General features: G+C 39.2%; 1 protein-coding gene across 2 annotated transcripts in view; it reads right to left on the bottom strand.

The window, feature by feature from the left end:
- Positions 1-21379, bottom strand: part of Hgf (hepatocyte growth factor) — a 64251-nt gene that overhangs the window by 30945 nt on the left and 11927 nt on the right. The window contains exons 4-7 of one of the 2 annotated variants that reach the window (XM_050139772.1): positions 20218-20332; positions 14154-14296; positions 10024-10144; positions 8550-8668 (exon numbers count right to left, since the gene is read on the bottom strand). In XM_050139772.1, coding sequence (XP_049995729.1) covers positions 8550-8668; positions 10024-10144; positions 14154-14296; positions 20218-20332 — 498 coding nt within the window. The remainder of the gene's footprint in view (positions 1-8549; positions 8669-10023; positions 10145-14153; positions 14297-20217; positions 20333-21379) is intronic. The other variant, XM_050139773.1, reaches the window with a different exon arrangement.

Raw genomic sequence — 21379 nt, 5'->3', positions numbered from 1 at the left:
CTAGCACTTAGGGCAACTAAGTAATTTTCATCAATAAGACTTATTAAGAGACGCTTTTGAAGCTGTTCAATAAATATTATCTGATAAATGATATTATACATGATATATGATTTGCCCATAGACCATTAAACCATAATATAAATAAAATAACTTATTTCTGAACTACAACAAAATGGGTTCCTTCTGTGGCCCTACTGTTTCAACACTAAAACCTAAAGCAAAGAGAAACAAATGCTTCACGATAACTGATTTGGAAAGGGCTGTCAAATACTAGGAAAGGCATTCCTTTGTACTCAATCCTTCAACAAAAGACTCGGATTGAAGAAGGTTCAAAGTGTCTCTGGTGACCGTACCAAGAGTAAAGGGAAGAACAGCATCACAACCCAGTATCTGCTGGAGCTGATCAACTTGATGTAAAACAACATACTTTTAAAATACATCATCACCACACACACAAATATTTGTGCAAGTTCACGCCGGGCATACCAGGAACTCTTTGGAGAATTCCTCAAAATAAAATATTTTGCCAGGGGTGTCAGTGGTGGCCAGACTTTGGACACAGATTCGAAGATATTTAACTGTTCCTCTGTTGCCTAGCCTAAGAGGAATGCTTGTCCTTGGTGATTGACACAAAAGGGGGCTCCCACATCATCTCTGTTTGGAAATACTTTAAATGAACACAACATTCACTATTGAAACTTCAGCTGCCTTGTTACAAAACCATCAGATACAGTGGGAACTTCTTGGAACATTCGACTAACTTTGCTGGTTTGAAGTCAGGGTCATCTGGTTGCCAGAACATTTGAGGGCAGTTTGCAGGTTTAAATAGATGTGTTTAGATAAAGAGGATTGATTTATCTAATTCTTAGGGTAAACATCTTTTCCAGCTAGGCATAAATAGAAACAGATCACTAAAAACAAATGAATCCGGCCATGGTAGACTACACCTGTAATCCTGTATTTGGCGGGCTAGAGAAGTTGGTTCATGAGATCAAAGTCAGCTTGGACTATCTGAACTACATAAGTAAGTAAGTAAGTAAACAAATAAATTTCATTAATGTTCTCTGTGAAAATCTTGCCAGGTCTTTGCAGAGAAACTGTATTTTTTAAATAAATGTTTGTGAATAGGAGCTAGAGTGTAAGGGTCTCAAAGAGCCACACCCAGGGCTTTCTAAGCTCTATCTATACAGACAGCCAAACCCTTACATTCACAATCCTTCACCAAGTCACAATCCTTGACAAAAATAGGTCAGATTTCCCAAGAGAGCTAAGAAGCCTGACACCTGCACTCTCAAGCATGTGTGTGTGTGTGTGTGTGTGTGTGTGTGTACATGTGTGCAGAGATCAGAAGAGAACAGCGGGTATTCCAGAGGAAGAGAGCGGTACCTGACTCTCACATGGATGCTAGGGATGCAGGCTCAGGTCCTCACACTTGTAATCACTCTTACCCACTGCCCCCGATGTTGCTCCCTGGCTCCAGACTCCTATTATTTTTTCAATAGTTAATACTAAATCACTTAACACGCCAATGGACAAACACCTGATTATCTGCCGGAGTTCATGCCCCCTCATAGCTTCCTAACCATAGCTACTGAGGGGCAATGAAACACAGAATTCACCTCATGATGGTCCTCGGAGGCTTAAGTACACTATATAAAGCCACTCTCCTGTCAACAGTACTTGTACTCCGTGGACCACAAAGGGCAGGATCAAGCCCACTGTAAATTTAAAGAGCTTCTTGCTTTAAAGTTGACATGGGAAAGTAGTAAAGGCCTCCAAAGTACAAACCTCAAATTGCTTGCACGTTTGCTCCCCATGTGAAGCCAGTATTCATACTGAAACATTTCTCTGGACTTTCTCCAAGACTCTTCTGGTACAAAATACACAGGAGACAAGGCATTCATGAAACGTCTTCAAGTCTATAGTATTATTTCTTAGGAGATGACTTGGAAAAGCCATCCAAGTGAAAGACTTTTCCCTTGAGAAGGGCATTGATAGTATGATTTTTTTTCTTCCTGACTGAGAATATAATAAATACAGTTTTATTTCTATTAATCTCTGCTCTGGCCTTGAACGTCCCAATAAAACTCAGTGAAACAGTCAGTATTCTTTTTAAGAAGGAAGATGGTTTGTCATAAATATGTTCCCAACATCTGAGTACACTGAACTCTTATAGACAATAATACCCTCTTTTAAAGAGGCTCATACTGAGTTTTACTACAAGGAAGCCTTTCTGTATTTGTTATCAATGGCTATTTTGGAACAACAAAATGTCGAGGGCTCAGTAGTGTAAGCAATGGTAACTTATTTTCTCACAGTTCTGAAGACTGGGAAGTTCAAGAACAAGGTTCTGTTCCACAGGTTCCTAATGAGGGTGGGTAGATGGCTGGCTTTTTGCCTTGTTCTTGAATGATGGAAGAACATAGGGAGAGTATTATCTTCCTATTGTTATAAACCATTATCTCCACTAACTTTTGGCTCCTTCTTAGAACTCTACTTAATGTTAAATCCCTTCTAAAATGCTTATGCCAAAATCTAATCATGTGGGGATTTAACGCAACAGTATTTAAATTTTGGGATCGTAACATTCAGTCCATTTTCATACCACAAACAGATTCCTGAGCTATGGAATATCTGGGCAGCACATACTTCTAAAATGTTCCCAATCAAATACAATTTATCTACAAATTTAAAAAAAATAAGAAGGGAGAGAAGAAAGAGTTTAACAGAAATGAGATAAGACAAAACCAAAAGAAAATCTATTATGCCAATAGGCAGTAAAAAAAACGCAATAGCCCAGTAAACCCTGAAGCCTATGTGTGAGCTAAGGACATGGTACAAAGCTGTGTAAAAACACATTAGGTCTTGTTTTTGTGGAAATCAAGAATCACAGAAAAATCAGAAAAACATAAAAGAAAAGTGAAGAACTCAAAGCCCCTAAGAATCAACCTTCATTCATTAACAACTTTTTATTAAACTCCTGCAGTAGCCAAATACTCAGCTTAACGGGAATCTACACCTTTGCATAGAGACTAAAAATAAAAAAGATATTTGAAATATTCAGACTAATTAAGGGTATGAAAGGGGATGTTTTGGTGGTATGAATATATTATAAAGGATAGGATAAGGGCACTGTGGCACATATCTTTAACCCTAGTACTCAGGAGGCAGAGGCAGGCAGATCTCAGTGAACTGGTCAGTTGGGTCTACATAGAGAATATCAAGCAAACCAGGACCACATAGTAAACCCCTGATTCATAAATAAATAAATGATATTTGACCGAATCAAGGATAAATTTAGAAATGATAGTGGTACACACCTGTGATCTCAGCAGGTAGAAAGCAGAAGGATGTTCTATGTTTAAGCCAACTGGAACTATACAGTAAGATCTAGGACAGCCAGAGCTACATCATGTCATCTGTCTCAAAAGGAAAAAGATAAAGAAGGGGGATGGGTAAGAAGGAAGAGGAGGACGGAGAAGGAGAGAGGAGGAAGAAAAAAGAAGGAAGAGGAGAAGAAGTTGGAGGAGGAGAGGAAGGAGGAGGAAAGTGTATCTATTGGGGATGGTAGCTAAGATAAAATTTATAGAAGTTATGACTGTAATCTAGACAAGAAAAGAAAGAAGATGGTTGTGAAAGGCAGAAGTAGCATTAGTGGAAAGGAACTGCCATGGGAATTCAGAGTACATGAGACATCAGAAAGAAAAGGGAAAGGTGAAAAAATAAAAAAAAAAATTGTACCTGAGACAGCAAGCAAGACTCCTGGAGAGAAAACTGGCAGACTATGGGGTCACGTAGAGCATCAAAAATGTAGGAGAGGAGCAAAAGATGCTTTGTTTTATCTTCATTTGGGATCAAAGAAAGCCTTTGAAGTATTTTGATTCTCTCTCTCTCTCTCTCTCTCTCTCTCTCTCTCTCTCTCTGTATGTGTATATGTGTGTCTGTATCTATGTGTCCATGTGTCTGTGTGTGTCTGTGTGTGTGTGTATGTGTATGTGTGTGTTATGGTACAGCTTAAGGATGAGAATTAATGTCACCAGAATTTTGCAAACATATTAGTTTCATAGTATGAAAAAGAAAATGGAAAAGGAAAACAATGAAGTAGTGATAACTGCTCTCATAAAACTATTCATCCAAATACTGATGATGAAAAATAATATTTTGGGGGACTATGGGGATAGTGATGAAACAAAATAGCCAATGAGGACATTCACAGAAGACTACACAGATAGCCTAGGTAAAGTACCAACTAGGAAATATGGAGGATAGTCACAGTGATGGGATTATCCTAGGATTTTATATTCTGAACGAGTTAAAAAAAATTGCTGCAATCATGCCAATGAGAATTTAAATTCCAGAAGAGACCCTTCTAAGGGGTTAATAAAGAAATTCAAAGAGAAAGATCTGACAGAAGTCCTCAGGTTGCTAAAGAGATTGAGATCAACTGGAGCAGGCAACAGGTGTATTTGCTCCAGTCCATGCACTCAAGGGACCGAAGCAATGGCCAGGGATCTAACTCAACAAAAAAAAAAAAAAAGTGTTTTCATGCACACTTGACATTTCTGAGAACCCCAGGGGTCTACAGAATCAAGACTATCTCCATAGTAACACTATAAGGTCATTTGTGTACAAAATGCTGAAGGCACAGCAAACACAACATGTCTGGTTGCCTTCTTTTAAGATGGTATTAAGAAATTTACGAGAGAGAGAGAGAGAGAGAGAGAGAGAGAGAGAGAGAGAGAGAAGACAGAAAGGAAGGAAGGAAGGAAGGAAGGAAGGAAGGAAGGAAGGAAGGAAGGAAGGAAGGAAGGAAGGAAAGAGCAAAAGACTAAAATGCCACAGATTTCTTTAATTCTGAAAATTACATATTTTCTTATTAAAACTACATGTGTTATTAGCCAATGTTTTCACCATTACTAATGAGCTGACATGCTTTTAATTTCTAATGTGGTCAGCACTGCTCACATAACCCACAGAGATATGTTGAAGACCCCAATGACAGAGCAGAGAATGCTTTCAGTCCTGATGTGGGATTCCCCTCTGCATGCTGTGAATATGTTTTATTGCCATGAGTTAATAAAGAGCTGCTTTCAGCCAGTGGCTTAACAGAGGAAAGCTAGGTGGGAAAACTAAACTGTATGCTGGTAGAAAGAAGGCTGAATCAGTAGAAGCCCAGGAGCCCACAAGAAGCCATGTAGCTGCCCAGATCCTTGCTGGTAAGTCACAGCCACGTGGCCAGTGAGTGATACACAGATTAATAGAAATGGGTTAATTTAAGATATAAGAGTTACCCCAAATCTACAGAGAAGCCCTGTCTCAAAAAAAAATAAAAAGAAAACAAAAAAGATGTAAGAATTAGCCAAGCATTATCGAAAATAACAGTTTCTGTGTGTTTATTGTGGGGCCAGGTGGGACAGAAGCCTCCCCCAACACGATCCAAGAAGTTTGTAAATTGACGTAAACAATCAGTGAAGCTTCTAAGGGACATCAGTCACAAGGGTGGTTCATGAGTACCAGACAACTAATGTGGCCAATACCATCAATCTCAGCCAACACTCTTTCTGACTAATATGCAAAACCAATATGCAAAAGATGAGCTTGTCTCAAAAAAAGCATAGATGAGAAAGCCAATATTCCATGCAGGCACCACACAGGCTTGGACTGCCGAACGTTATACCGTTAAAATATCTGTGGGCTTCTGATGTTTCTGGAGATATCCCTTTGTGAGGAAGGACAAGAATACTTCAGTAGAGCACTCTGGCACACTTTTGCAGACAGTGAGCAACTTCCATCCTGTACTTCCAGAGACACGCTGACCATAGAACAAAGGCTTAGAAAGAGTGCCAGGGGCTGGAGAGATGGCTCAGAGGTTAAGAGCACTGGCTGCTCTTCCAGAGGTCCTGAGTTCAATTCCCAGCAACCACATGGTGGCTCACAACCATCTGTACTGAGATCTGGCGCCCTCTTCTGGCGTGCAGGCATACATCGAGGCAGAATGTTGTATACATAATAAATAAATAAATCTTTAAAAAAACAAAACAAAAAATCCTCTTTAAAAAAAAAAAAAAAGAGTGCCAGGCACTACCTTGGAGTTCATTTATCAGTAAAAGAATAGCATTCAAACTGTGGCTCTGCAAGTCGTGAATTTCTCTATCAAGAGAGTTTAGCTATGCTTTGGCAGTTCATGCGAAAGCTCTGAAATTTCAGTGCAATCACTTTGTCCAGCTCGGTCGCATTCCCATCCTTCGCAACTGCTCATGTGTGTGGCACGTAGCAGTTGCTCAGCAAATCCATACCCCACAGAAACTGTCACCCGGCTGACACGACCTCACAGCCAAGGCTTTTCTGTCACACCCACTAAGGACACTCCCCAACAGCACACGGAAGAGTGGATTTACGTAAATCCCATCCAAATTTGGCACTTCCCATCCTTAGATTAACACCTCTCACATAATCATGTATACAACATCCTGGGAAACACACTCTTCCTTCATCCCACCTCCAGGTCCTCCCAGTGTGACAGATGTACTTTACATTCAACCTCTTGAATGCCATCCACACCTCCCCTCCCCACTTTGTCTTCTCTCAGCCTGCTCCTCTGATTTATACTCTATTTTTGGTAGCCTGTATTTAAGATACTTTTGTGGGAGCATCTTTTATTTCTCACCTCCTTATATTGCTCTGAAATAAATTCATAGATTAAAATTGAATTGCTAAATTTCCTATGATTGTATGACATACACAAACATAAGCATTTAGGTGTACATATATGTCTATAAGATAGCTAGAGATATGGAATTATTAATAATCCATGTTGATAAATGCCATAAATCTGTCTAATGAATCTTCAAAATATCTCTTACATTAGTGTCTCTAGTGTTTTTGAAACCTCAAGGCAACGAATGCATTATGGTCAAATTCAGGAGGTCTTAGATATGTGTGCCCTTGTCCCAAAAACCAGGAAAGAATAATAACAAAAGTATCATTCTTTATTTCTTTTCCCAACATCTTTTTAAAACATCCTCGTGACTTGGTTTAGAACCACAGAGAATAACATTTCGGTTTCCCTGTATACAGATGCAGTCAAAAGGTGATCGTGTATGTGAGAATACATGTGAATGTGTGTGCATATGGTGTGAGTGTACACTCACGGGTTAGTTCGCCAAGCATTCATGTGTCTACTAACCCTATTTCAGGAGGAGGCTTTAATAATGCCTAGGAGAGCAACAATAAAAGAGAAACAATCGGTGTATTGTATCTCCCTGATCTAAAAAGATGGGGAAATGATTAAATAAGTCAATGGGTGGAACTAATCCAGTCTGAACAGAGCAGCACTGTCATAGGAGTCAGCGTAGATTTTAAAGGACAAAGTGGATAATTCAATCTCCCCGGAACACTATGTCTCAGCTGAGAGGCTTCCAGAAGCTGTGATAGATTCACATGTGCTCTGTCCCTTCTCCACGACTTGCCCAAACCCTTTCTCTTACTGGTGACTCTGAGAAAGAGACCGACAGTTCAACACCCTGAATAATGTTTTAGGATATATTCAGAAGATATGCCTCATCAACCTGGTTCAGGGAAACATCCAAATCTATACCCATAGCCTCATAATTTCGTGTTATTCTGGGTGTGGCTATACCACTTTATATAGCTCATCTCCTCATGTATCTCCATATCAATACATAACTCTCAAGCCAATATACAGCATTATTGTATCTTCATAAATGTATGCAGTTGTGATGATCTTAAAACATGTTAGATTCCAGCTGCAAAAATAAGAACTTTATACATGGAAAGGCATGTCTTTATCTAATTATTATTACATAGCGTAATAATTCCTCAAAGAAGAGGAAAAGCCCGAATTAGATATAAAAGAGACGCCACGCGCACAAATTTAAGGGGATATCACAAGTTAGAGGACATGAGATTTAGCTTCTTCCCTAAGCATTTAGCTCAGTGTGAGCATCTAGGAATAGAACTTAGGGACATAGCAAATTGAAAGAAAATGTAGGCCATGTTTGAGGCTAGCCAGAGGGAAGAAATCACTCTCTCGAGGTTACAGACACCATGAGAAGCTTCAATGAGGCATACTTTCCCCGCTGTGGGTCTACCTTTATCCAAGAGAAGTTTGCTATCAGTTAATAGCTCAAGCTACTCCTCCGAGAGACAAGGCAGAGAAAGGGTACAGGAAAAGGTGTAAACTCAAAAGAGATTGCAGCCATACAAATTTCGGAGTGATGTGTATATTCCCTGCTCATTTTCTCTCTCTTTAGACTTAAAAAAAATTTCTCGGTACATTAAACTGCAAGTATTTACTACCACATGTATGAACATGTTTATATGTGCACCCTTATGCATGCATCACTTTCAAAACAATTTTATATGAAAATTGAAAAGATTGGGAAGAACGACACAACAGTCTTTGAATATTAAAACTCACGCATACCAAGATACGAGGTATAATAGTCGCTGACCTATCTTCTGAATAATTGCTGCTTAGGTCCAATCTGTTAAAGGGAAAGGAAGCAATAAATTTGACCTTAACTTACCGCACATTTTAATTGCGCAATATTCCCAAGGGGTGTCAGGGTCAAGAGTATAGCACCATGGCCTCGGCTTGCCATCAGGATTGCGGCAATAATTATCATCAAAGCCCTTGTCGGGATATCTGCAAACCACACCAGGAAAAGTGTCACGTAAATCTGCCTGCAAACACCATCCACAGCCCTCGATTCCCAGAATAGCTTTCCACTTAGCCTGGTAGCCAGAGCGTGGAAAAGATGCATTTCCCACCTTTTGCTTTATAGGGTCTGCCAGTCACTAACTGCCCAATTTCATTTACACATTCCACTAAGGATTCAGTATCACCCTCTTTGTTACTAAAGTAGGTCCATTTTGGACCTGTCCCCCAGTTAGGATCGCCAATTGCATCTCTTTTTCCACAGAGTCCAATTAAAGACAAATTTCACAAACATGACCTTGTGTAGAATGTTCATTAAGGGAGCAGGTTCTCTTCTATGGCAGGCTTAAACTTCAAACCGAAGTCCGGTTTCAATAGCTCTGCTGCTAATGACAGCTCAATTTTGGAAATGGAGCCTTGCTAGGTCATGCCCTCCCCTCCACCAGAGCAAGAGACAAACTCCATCACACCACTTTCCCCACATCCCACCTCCCTTTAAATTAGCAGCACCCTGCACTGGTGGTTTGAATTTAATTGCTACCATATCCTTTCTGGTCTCACTTAAAAGAAATGACACACATTTAAAAAAAAATAGAGTTTTCGTTCCATTTACAAGAGCAAAAAGAAGAAACAAACAAAAACATACAGAAAAGTTAAAAAGGCAATTTACACCAATTTCTAAAGGAAGGTGGAGATAGAATAACTATTTGCCTTTCAATCATTTATTATAAAATTAATTCCATTTTGCTTCTTTTTTCCTCAACTGAAAATTTTCACATGACATTTTGGCCATTTTAAAATGCATGAGGCTAAAACAGCCAGAGGATTGTTTTGTGTTGTCTTTCTCTCCACGGTGGACATGAACTGTGCTAAGGTACTAGACATGTGGCCTAATTATCTAAAGATGCTAGAGGAAATTTGGTTGTACTTAGCGATATACTGTCTGCCAAAAGGATGGGTCTATCAAAGTAATCATTATCTCATTAGCCACATTGTACAGTTTGTTTTTTGTTTTGTTTTTATCTGTTTGTTTATTGCTATGGGAAACAAGAGAAGGCTCTGCTACTGCTTTCATTCTGCGTCTTTCTGGCAGTTTTGGTCAACAATCTTCCTTCGTTTAGCAACTCAACTGAAAGGGTAGCTACTGATCTCAAATGTCTAACCATGAACATGTCTTATCACGCCAAGACTACGTTCTGCAGACCCCAACAACTGTAGAAAAGCGAATACCACATTACCTGGCTGTGTGCTATAAAGAAAGGATTTTTCACGGCGGTTTGTTACAAAATGAACAGCAGTATGTAAAGAGAAAGCTATGGGAGCAAGATCTAATGAGATGTTACCTTTCGGGCAAGAATTTGTGCCGGTGAGGTGTCTGATGATCCCAGCGCTGACAGGTCTTGCCGGACTCGGTGTGATCCATAGGACCTCGGTAGCTTTCACCATTGCAGGTCATGCATTCAACTAATAAAATTAAAATATGCTATGTTAATTGTTTCTGGTAGTAAGATCAATGCCATTGTTCTGTTTAGAACAGTAAATTAATCAGTTATTAAAAATTCAATAGCCATACACTCTGTCTTAATTTTAAATTGGGATCTTATGCCCATAAATAGCAACATAAAATAATACCTATGGAATGTACCATGTATTTTATATTATATTTAACTTAATTCCATCCAGATTTAACATAAGGACATAATGCTGCCTACTTTTCGGTAATTATTCAAAAATACATAAAAATTGGAAATATAAGATGGACCCTCGCAGACTGCTCCCCTGTGAACTATGGTGTAAGATCTTAGTGCATGTATCACGAATACACTAGTGGTTCTCACTCCTCTTGCCATCTCTACACACACGCATACGATCTTGGGACTTAAACTAAGCAGGTATTATATATCCATTAAGAATTGACATACTTAAGAGAGCAACCAAACAATTGGTCAGCTACAACTTAAGAACACAAGCTTTTGCACGCAAATTTAAGGTAATTACAGCTCCATTTTGTTAGTAGCAATTCATGCCGAGCATGTGGGCAAGCTAACATTCTTACCTTACGGAAGATGACCTGCTACTGAACTCCATGCGCCCACTCTTTAAAAATGTATAAGCTGATCTAATTATGCAGGATCATACTGATGGCTCTGTGGGTTAATTAATTGTGCACCTCTGGCTGGTCTCAAGTCACACTGAAAACTGAGTCCCATCAACTAGCTGCAAATGAGATTTCTCAAACAGAAGGTTGATTTGTAGCACAGCAAGCATCCTGTGGAATAAATCATGGCATGGCTCTCCTACGAAGCCGTCTGGCTTCCCCAAACACATCATTTGTATCTCGTGAGCACTGATCATCTAACTTTAGCTGGAGTGAGGAAAGATACTAATGTTAAAATTAATTTATCTGCTGGATTCTTGCCTAATAAATATTGGGAGTGTTTCGCTTTGTGACATTAGAATGGTCTCTTCTTCTGAAATGTTTACTTTAATAACATAACGGGACATTCACTGTTAACTGTCTGAATATATGATCCATGTATTGCAGTGCCCATCTACTTTCTTTTCCTATAGGATAGTTCATGAATTAAGACAAAGGACCAATTCTGCTCCTTGCATGTGATGCAAAGATTGCGCAGGATACAGTCACTAGGCACCGGAACTGTGAAGGAGGGTGGCGTCACGAAGAAAGGTGCTCAGTTCAGTCGCTGTCATCCACACCGAAATGTTTCACATGGGTTACAGCTTGTAATAGTTCAGCTTTCATTTGAATGGAACAAGTTTATTTAGTGCTCCCCATTTTTTTAAAGGATGTTAAGCCTTGATATTTTCAAGGAACGTGGCACTGTTCTTGTTGCTTGTTCCTTTGTATTCAGTGAGAAGTAGATTACCTATTCCCTTGTAATGTACAGCTCAAAACTGTTTCTGCAGCTTGTAATAATATAGCTGCCAATTCTAAAATGTAATAGAACTATTTTCTTGGAAGCATTCCTATGGGAATTATTATAAAATATTTTTCGACTTCGAGTTTAGCAGCATTAGGAAAAAGTTGCTACACAGATGAAATTCGTGACTACATGACATGAGTACTTTCCAGAACGAATGTGGGAGATTAATGTGCCTCCACATTAAATTGCATAAAAGTCACCTTCAGCTCTCCTTAACTGTGAAGCCCTTGTTGAGCAGGTTTGGATTGAGTAGCAGTGATAAGGTCTCAGAAGACCCTGATGTTGCTGGCAGCAGAACCCCACCGTGTGATAGGATCAAAACTTCTATGTGTTTGAGGGAATAGCTTTCAGAGACTAGTTTTTCTTGGGTGTTAAAGTATGGATAAAATTTAATAACATATACAGGAACAAATAAGAAGTAAATGGTGGTAATATATAATAAATTTTAAATGTTTAATACCCTTTTATTAGTAGTTCTATGGTTCATGGGTGTATGGAAAAAACTGCTTATTTTGAATTTTTCTTCATTAAAATCCACATAGAACTTAGCTCACTTTGGCTTGAATTTAAAATCTCCCTGTTCAACTCATGATGCCTGAGCATGTTTAGTCAAAAGAGCAAGTGTGCACTCACTTCTAAAGGCTGATTCCGCTGTTATCAGACTTCCAGAAAGCACTTATCTGCACACTTTGTGACACCGTGCATGACAACACCACATGTCTTCCACACCAGTGGACGACGGTCTCCTCTAAGAGATGTTTCATGACCTCAAACTGGTGAAGGATGTTAAGGAATTTCCTCCTAAGCATAGCTAAACACAAGAGTGTCTTAAAAATACTTCTTTTCTAGACTTATATTTGACATCACCCTTGAGAATAAATGTCAATGTGTTTGCAAAAGGGGAGCGAGGAACGAAAATCATATCCCAATAAGAACTAGTAAGGGAATGCAGGAGTCAGGCTGTACAAAGTTTGGACCAAACTACCTGCCCTTCGAAATACTTTCTCAGACCAAACGAAAGCAGTAAATACACTCGCCAATGAGTCTCAATCTCAGAAAATTATGCCTGTGGAGAATTTCCCTAAACGTAGAGGTTTATGTTCATCCGTGTGTAATTTAGAGACCAGTATGCATTACAGACTTATTCATACAAAACAGACTTATTCATAATGTTATCACAGATGCGTTTATTATTTTTAAAAGGAAAGGAAACAATGAGGATGTTGAGGGAACAGAGTATGACAAGGGATGGAGAGGAACAGGTTACAGAGACACACTGTCTAGCACATGAAGTCGAGAGATGCAACTTAACGAATGACAAACATATTCTCCTTCTCCATGACAGTTAGCTAACAACGCCTTTGCTTCCGTGATAAATAGCAACATAATATAAAATAGATATTCATGGAGGATATAGAAAATACTGCATTAATAAACAGGTATGACATCCTACTATAAAAACGGACAGAATTCCAGAGGTCTCTTCCATTCCCCAAGTACTTCAAAATCCTAATAAATCTGAAAATGATTTAATTCATATTTCATCTGGATTTGTGAAATCATAGGAGCTTTGACAGAACTGAAAAACCCAATTAATTCTGTAGTCAAATGACTGAGAGAAATGAAACTGTACACAATGCTAAAATGATCACTGTACCGTCTTGCTGGTCACCCAGCTTTCCAGTGCAAAAGGGAATACAGAACATGTTCACAGTGAGAACACAGTGCAGGAAGTGGCTAAGGTGCTCGCCTTCCAGGCAGCGTGGGACCCCAGTTTGATCTTTTCAAACACTGTTTTGAATGGCACTGAGTTGCAGACATGCCTCACGCGTGGTTGCAGTCACCCCCAAAATAAATTGGAAATTTGTGTTTGGGGGAACCCCGGCATATTGTCTCTTGAATCTATCCAGTATGGGCTGTGTGGCTTCAAAACAGCCTTAACCACATTTCTTCAGAAACAGGGGCTGGATGAAAAGCACCAGGACTATCAATCAAAGACAGTTTTATCTAGGGCAGTGGTTCTCAACCTTCCTAATGCCTCAGCCCTTTAACACAGTTCCCCATGGTGTGGCGACCCCTAACCACAAAATTATTTTGCTGCCATTTCATAACTGTCATTTTGCTACTGTTATGAATCGTCATGTAAATATCTGATATGCAGGACTTTCTGATACATGACCCCCAAAGGTTGGCCTAGAGTCTAGGTCCTCTCAGGGGGTCCATGGTAGCAGAATCAGAGGTAGGCGAGCTTCAGTGAACAAGTAAATGCCCACTGTTCCTTTTCACAGAAGATTGTTCCAGGTTGGTGTAATTCACATTGGTAACTGGCACTGTTACCTTGCATGAATCTGCTGAAGCCCCAAGTTTGTGGTATGTTGTGAGAAAACGCTCCCATTGCTATCTATGCTTGCACTTGAATGAACAGCGTATTCATTGTAACTGATTCATTGCTGTTAATCTTTAAGGTGAATTACAGTTCTATACACGGGGGGCAGGTAGTGCCCCACGTGGTATTCAGGTTCATTTACCTTCTGAACACTGAGGAATGTCACAGACTTCGTAGCGTACCTCTGGATTGCTTGTGAAACACCAGGGTCCCCCTTCTTCCCCTCGAGGATTTCGACAGTAGTTTTCCTGTAGGTCTTTATCGCGATAGCTCGAAGGCAAAAAGCTAGTTTTAAAATGATAATCATCACAGTATAAGAGCATGCAACATTAGTATGGGCCTATTAATTATACTAGTTACTGGGTATACTTTCCCCAAAAGTAGAGAAACATCTACTCATGTAATTTAGCATGTACTTTAATTTTGCTATTTCCAATATGCTTAAATACTTGAATTTTATCAAAATTTACCTAACTGAACTATCTGTATCCCACATCAAATCAGTAACTACTAGCCTTTGAATTTCCTCAAGCCCAAATATTCTGAAATATAATCGTGTTTTAGAAAATACAATTTCAACACTCCAAATCACAGGTAACAATTTCTCTGACTTAGAAAAACTTAAGCCACCATCTCTGCAGTTGACTTCTTTTTTTAAAATATATATTTATTTATTTATTATGTATACAATATTCTGTCTGTGTGTATGTCTGATGGCCAGAAGAGGGCACCAGACCTCATTACAGATGGTTGTGAGCCACCATGTGGTTGCCAGGAATTGAACTCAGGACCTCTGGAAGAACAGGCAATGCTCTTAACCACTGAGCCATCTCTCCAGGCCTCTGCAGTTGACTTCTAGATCTCACCTTGCACTGCTTATCCAGGGTCATCATCTGCTTATATACTGCTTTCCTTAGGAGGGAAATCTCTCTCTCTCTCTCTCTCTCTCTCTCTCTCTCTCTCTCTCTCTCTCTCTCTCACACACACACACACACACACACACACACAATACACACAAACACACCTTGTTTCTTCACAGTTGAGGAAAAGGTTGATGACATAGCATGAGCCAAGCATCCAGGATCAAAATAAGCCCGGGGAGCCATCTTCAACTCTTTCTCATACCAACTGTGAGGTCCCAGCAATATAAGTTAAGCCCTCTGAACCATTTGCTCAGTAATCCACTAAGAACCCAGCACTTAAAAGAACTTAGATCTCATATGGCTGCTTTGAGAACTTCATGGAGATGATGAGACACTTGACAAATGACACCAACAATTAAGAGACCCAACTCATTGTCAGTGCCGTAACAAGGAAGCCGATGGCTTATTCTCTTCCCAAGGTTTGATAACAATGGCTGAGATTGAGATTTGGTGTTCTCAGTTTTAGTCATTGGGTATATTGAGATCAATTTAATAGCTTTGCCAAAAATATCTAAAGATGTAGTGGCAGTCTGTGACCTAGAAGAATACTCCAGCAAGAGAAAAGGAGAAAGCAGTCTCTGTAATGCTTATAGTAGTGGATCCTTATTTGTTCACTACAAAGCCTCACAACAGAAGACCATTCTTCAATAGGCAATGCCAGTAAAAACATTTCAACCCAGTCACAAGTTTAGTAGTTAACTGGGCTTTTGCTAAAAGATGTCTCTACATTTATTGGCCTCACTTCTGTGCATGAATACAAGTTATAAAGATCTAAGTCTCGCATTAAATATGATTCAAATGAATTTTCTATCCAGCGACATGAGAGTTGGGAAGCAGATAGGCTAATTATCCAGGGCTGGTCTGCGACATGAATCGAAAGATCAATCACCACATTTAAAGTTATTATGTACTAAGCAAAAAGGAAAATGAGAGAAATCGTTTTAAAAATAACGATGTTATACCACAGAATGATTACTGGCAGGCATCCTGTTCCAAGCAACATTTCACAATAGAAAGTTTTGTCTGAGCATGAAGGAATGCCACAGTCAGGCCTTCAAAAGACATAAACTGGTGCTCAAAAATTAAATAGCCAATCTAAGACATTACTAAACATAGGCAAGGAACCAAACTAGCATTGTAAGAATTAAGCAATTGCAAGGTGTAGCTCCACAAAGTGTTCGTATCCTTACTTCGCCAGCATTTTAAATAAAGGAAATAGAAATAAGACATTAGGTCATGTGACTGATGGAAGTTATAATGCAATTAAAGGTAATTATAATTTTAAAGCCTTCACAAGAATCGATTTTGAAAAGTAAACCATTATCTTTTCCTAGTTGTAGTCCCGCCATTCTAGAATTTTGTGTCTGTGTCCTGGGTTTGTAATATTGTCTGAAATATATTTTCTTTCATTGATTAGCACTTCTCCAAATTTACATAGTAAATTTATAACAAAATACCTCTCTGTCAGAAATAAAACTGATTTTCACTTTATATATTTGATGAAGTAACTCATCAACTACATTTACTTAAGAAGTCTATTGTAAATTTACATTAGGAAAAGGCAGTGGTAATATTAGTTATGAGCCATCACTGTATCATACATACTTATCACCTGGTTGGTGTGGGAATGATGCTCCCCAGACAATTATTTAGTTAGTTACAGGTTTGTCAAGAGAACAATATCATACTGAAGACACTAGTGATTTCAGAGAACTGGATGAGGGGAGGTGGGAAGGATCTGCCTGGGAGGGGAGGCGGGGAAGAACTGAGAGAAGGGTATTCCATAATCAGGATGTAAGAAAAAAATATCTGTTTTCAATTGAAGGAAAAAAGTTTCAAATCGTAAAATAAAATTGCCCAGTATAACCAAAGAAGGAAGAGATTTTAGAAAGTGTTCTTTTAAAAGTAGAAAGTAGCTGGAGGATGGGTGGAGGGAAAGAGAGAAGGGGACGGGGGAGGAACACGGCCAAAAGAAGAAAAAAATTCTCACTGGAGTTAAAGTCAGAAAGTGAAGAGAAAAGATGTTCTTGTTTTTATAATTATGAGTCAATTGACATCAAATTCCTCTTTGGGTCATAGAGGTTAAAGAGCTTCCCATTTCTTTATTTGGTGATTTTGACCTTCCCCCAAGCTAGCTGGCTTTCTTTTGTGTCACAAGGTGTTCAGGCTGATCAAGCTCAACATCCCACACTTGGTCAGGGTATGAAGCCTCACCCGCCCTTTCACTTATAGGTGTTCATTAGATGAATGTTTATGAGAACTCGTTACACAAAAGGCCTGTGCCAGCCTGTGGGGTCTGTACTGAGCTGTTACTCACACAGATACTATTTTTATCTCTGTCCTTGCTGTTAGCAAAGTTTAAGAGAGATAAGTGAAGAAATATTTAAAACTGGGTTATGTCCAAATATACTCTAAACCATAAACTAGGTCTTCTGGGTGCTAGCCTCCCTCTTTTTTTTTCTTTTTAATATAAACTGTGTTCATCAAAAACTTGATCTATTCTATCATCTGCTTCATTAGTGAATGCTAGGAAGCCAGTGATGGATATAGACGTAGATATCGGGTCACCTGACTCTCTGTGAAGCTTTTGTACTAATTTCAACATCTATCATCATCTTTCCATTAAGCCATTTGTAAAATATTTCAGTTTAGAAAGTCAACAATAAATCACTCTGCTAGACAAAAACATATTTCTTTTTTAAATTAAACTTTAGTTACCACCTCATTTTACAGAGTTAGGCTATCATGAAGCTAGCCCCCCAAAACTGCTAATTGATGGAAATTAACTATTGTTTTCCTTAAACAAAAGGGAATTTGGATAATATATAAGATGCCTATGTTCCTTGGCACAATATCTACTTGGATAGGAAAGCCAGTTCCCAGGGAGATTCATTTCACATTTACTCCTCGAGCAGAGAATGACAATCATAGAGAATTCGGGTTAAAATAAAACCTCAACTGAGTCTAGAACTCTCCTGGTCTAAGGCTGGATTGATTTTGATCGGATTTCTTTGCTAGTGAAAAGTTAGGTCTAACTATCAACCAATGAGTTTTCTTCAGTATGCACACAGGGAGAACAAAATTCATTTTATTATTTCTGATCTAGAGGCAATATCATGTTTTAGAGGCATTCTTTTAAAACTGTTGTAAATTACTTCGGAAAATCGTCGTTTCCTTTTATTGAAATACTACTACCGACTCGATCATCTTGGACAGTCACTAGCTAGGGTTCGTCAGGCAAAGTCCCAAGGTTTCATTACAGCATTGGACAACCTAACTTTTATATTATACTTCAGTTAGTTAACTCATATATGTTTGCTAAAAAAAAAATCAATCTTGCAAGCATATGCTTTTCAAAAGTAGAAAGGAACTGGAGGTTGGAGGGGAGGAAGAGGGAGGGGAAGGGGAATAAGAACATGGGGGAACCGGATGGGTCAGTTTGCGGGAGGGACGGAGAGGGAGAGCAATGAAAGATATCTTGGTAGAGGGAGACCTTATGGGGTTAGGGAGAAACCTGGGGCCAGGGAAACACTCAGGAATCCAAACGGATGACTCCTAGCAATAGGGGAGAGGGTGCCTGAACTGGCCTTCCCCTGTAATCAGACCGGTGACTACCCTAACTGTCATCATAGAACCTTCATCTAATATGATGCGCATCAGATGGAAGCAGACCCAGAGATCCACAGCCTAGCACTGGGTCGAGCTCCTGGAGTCCAAGTGAAGACAGGGAGGAATAATTATATGACCAAGGTGGGGTCAAGATCATAATAGGGAAACCCACAAAGACGGCTGACCTGAGCTAGTGGGAACTCACGGACTCTCGGCTGACAGCAGAGACCAAACTATGCACTTTGCCTGGGACCAAACTATGCACTTTGAATGTGGGTGACAGTTCTGTGGCTTGGTCTTTTTGTGGGGTCGCTGGCAGTGGGACCAGGTTTTATCCCTGGAGCGTGAACTGGCTTTTTGGAGTCCACTGCCTAAGGTGGTATATTACGGGGCCTTGATACAGAGGAGAGGGGCTTGGTCCTGCCTCTACTTGAAATCCTAGGTTTTGTTGACTCCCCATGGGAGGCCTTACCCTCTTTGAGGAGTGGATGGGAGGTAAAGGGAGAGGTGAGTAGGAGTAGGAAGAGAAGAGAGAGAGGGAACTGTGGTTGTTGTGTAAAATGCATAAAAAATTTTGATGTAGAAAGGATTGAAATGTGTATTCATCAAGGGAAAGACATCACATTTTGCTGTTACAGACATGTCAGAAAGCACATACTACAGGGAGACTCACGATCTCACGCTGGAGGGTTGCTGCATATTCTGGGTTCCCTGTGAAACTGCCTTGAAAACACTAGACTGTTTGGGATACGTTTGCACCACATAACTAGGAACATAAAGCCATGTGCTGTGTTATTAGTCTAAGGAATAAATGAAAAAAAATCAGGTTAACTATCTACCGGGTTAACTGTCTAACATGGTAAACTTAAGCCTCGACTGAAGTTTCTAACCAGATAGAGCTGTTTCAAACTAGTTTTTATTGAGACTATTTGTGAAATAGGTCTGGACATTTGATTATCTGGTGCATATGAAATGTTGATGTTTTTCCTCCATGATGATCAAAATCTCATAAGCCTATGAATATTATCTTTATTGATCTTTAAATACTTTTCTTATACAATAGTAAATAAAGTTTTCTCCAGTGTAGATATGTAATGTGGAAGAAAAGTGTTTCTCATGACTTTAGCAACAGGTGGCATAAGGACCAGCAAGCCAGTTAATCTGTGGCAAGAGAGCTTTGACTAATGGGCTCCAGTGTCTTGTGCCCTTCAGAACCAATTGAGGACCACTATCGCCACCCCTACTCTGAAGGATCTAGTTCAGTCGATCTGTTTGTAACTTTGGTGGTGGGACATTCCAAGGTTTGCAGTGAGTCATTTTAACTTGCAGCCAAAGCCGAGATCTACCAAGGTTTAAACACACCTTTTGTGAGGTCTAAATCATGGATTCCCGTGAATTCAAAGTACCCTCTCAAAGGCAAAAAGCAGAGAGAATCATTTTCAATAACAAATTGAGACACTGCAGTTAAAAAAAAGTGCTAGGCCATATTTAAATAATAAATTTGTGAATCTTTCGATGGCTCAATAATAATCTGTGTAAGTTTTGGCCTTGTGCAGGTCAGCAAACTGACTGAGCGATGGTGGCAGGCTATGCTATCCTGAGGACTAACGAGTAACTAACTGTTCACATGCAGACAGGCAAGCTTGCTTCCTCTTTTCCCCATGCTGTTCTTACCTGTGCTCATGGGGGATCATGGAACTCCAAGGCTGACACTTGATGCCACTCTTGGTGATGGATACTGTCCCCTTGTAGCTGCTTCCTTTGCCAATGATGCAGTTTCTAATATAGTCTATTGATTAACAGAGAGGGGGAAAATGGTTAGAACTCTGTGAAGCACGTGCTGTACTCGCTGGAGAGGAAAAATAAGAATCCACTTATGCACGTGAGTCATTGACTGATGCAAACCGTTTCCAGCGATACTGAAAAGTCTTGCATAAAGCTGGTACTAGTGTTTTAAAAGTAGGAAAGCAAAGCAGGCAAGTCAAGCAGTCATATGTTTTAATTTTGAGTGTATAATAGAAGCTAACCACAGAGATCATTCTTCATCCTTTTATTGAATGAGTTTACAAACTCTGCTGGGTAGACCACTGTGACTTGATGAATAAATACACCTAAGTAAATATTAAAAACACAACTTAGGTGACTTCCAGAATCTAGTTTAAATTCTGAAATAAAATATAAGAAAGTGAAAGTGATTTGTCTTTCCTAGCTCGGCAAAGTCGTGTGGGTTTGTTTGGTTTCGCGGTTGTTGTTACCTCTCTGTGTGTGTATTTGTGTGGTGGCGAGAAATAACTACGCTGGTCAATTATCATTCTGCACTTTTAAATAACATCAGCTTCTAGCACAGGGAACTGAATTCTAAACAGGAGCATGTGAGTTTTAGACAAGAGGATTTGCAGCTGGTCAACTGGAGGAAGACTGAATAGAGGGACTTCCTGTTTGGTCACAAATTAGACTTCAGATATGTAAAATTATTAGGATATGTAAAAATTGTTCTGTTTCTTACTATTGGCTTTTACTTAAAGATCCAGTAAATTGACATAGAGGTGTCTATATTTGGCATCAATATTCTAATTCAAGGCTATAATAGGTTCTTACAAAAAATTAATAAAATAAGGATCATTTCATAAGTTCAATTAATAATTTTCATGTCACATAATGAAATATTTAACCTGTTAAAAGCATATCTAATATTCTATAGTTATCTCATTGGTATATTTTTGCTTTTAATCAGTGTAAATATTTACATATTATATCATATATAATTTCACATAATAGACAAATTAACAATTTCAATTGTTCAATTAAATAATTTTAAAGCATGCATACATGAACT

This window comes from Alexandromys fortis, unplaced genomic scaffold (genome assembly GCF_014885135.2).
Source record: "Alexandromys fortis isolate MF-2015 unplaced genomic scaffold, M_Fortis_MF-2015_v1.1 scaffold_38, whole genome shotgun sequence".
Lineage (NCBI taxonomy): Eukaryota > Metazoa > Chordata > Mammalia > Rodentia > Cricetidae > Alexandromys > Alexandromys fortis.
The sequence above is the reverse complement of the archived record's forward strand: the minus strand, read 5'-3'. Positions and strand labels throughout refer to the sequence as shown.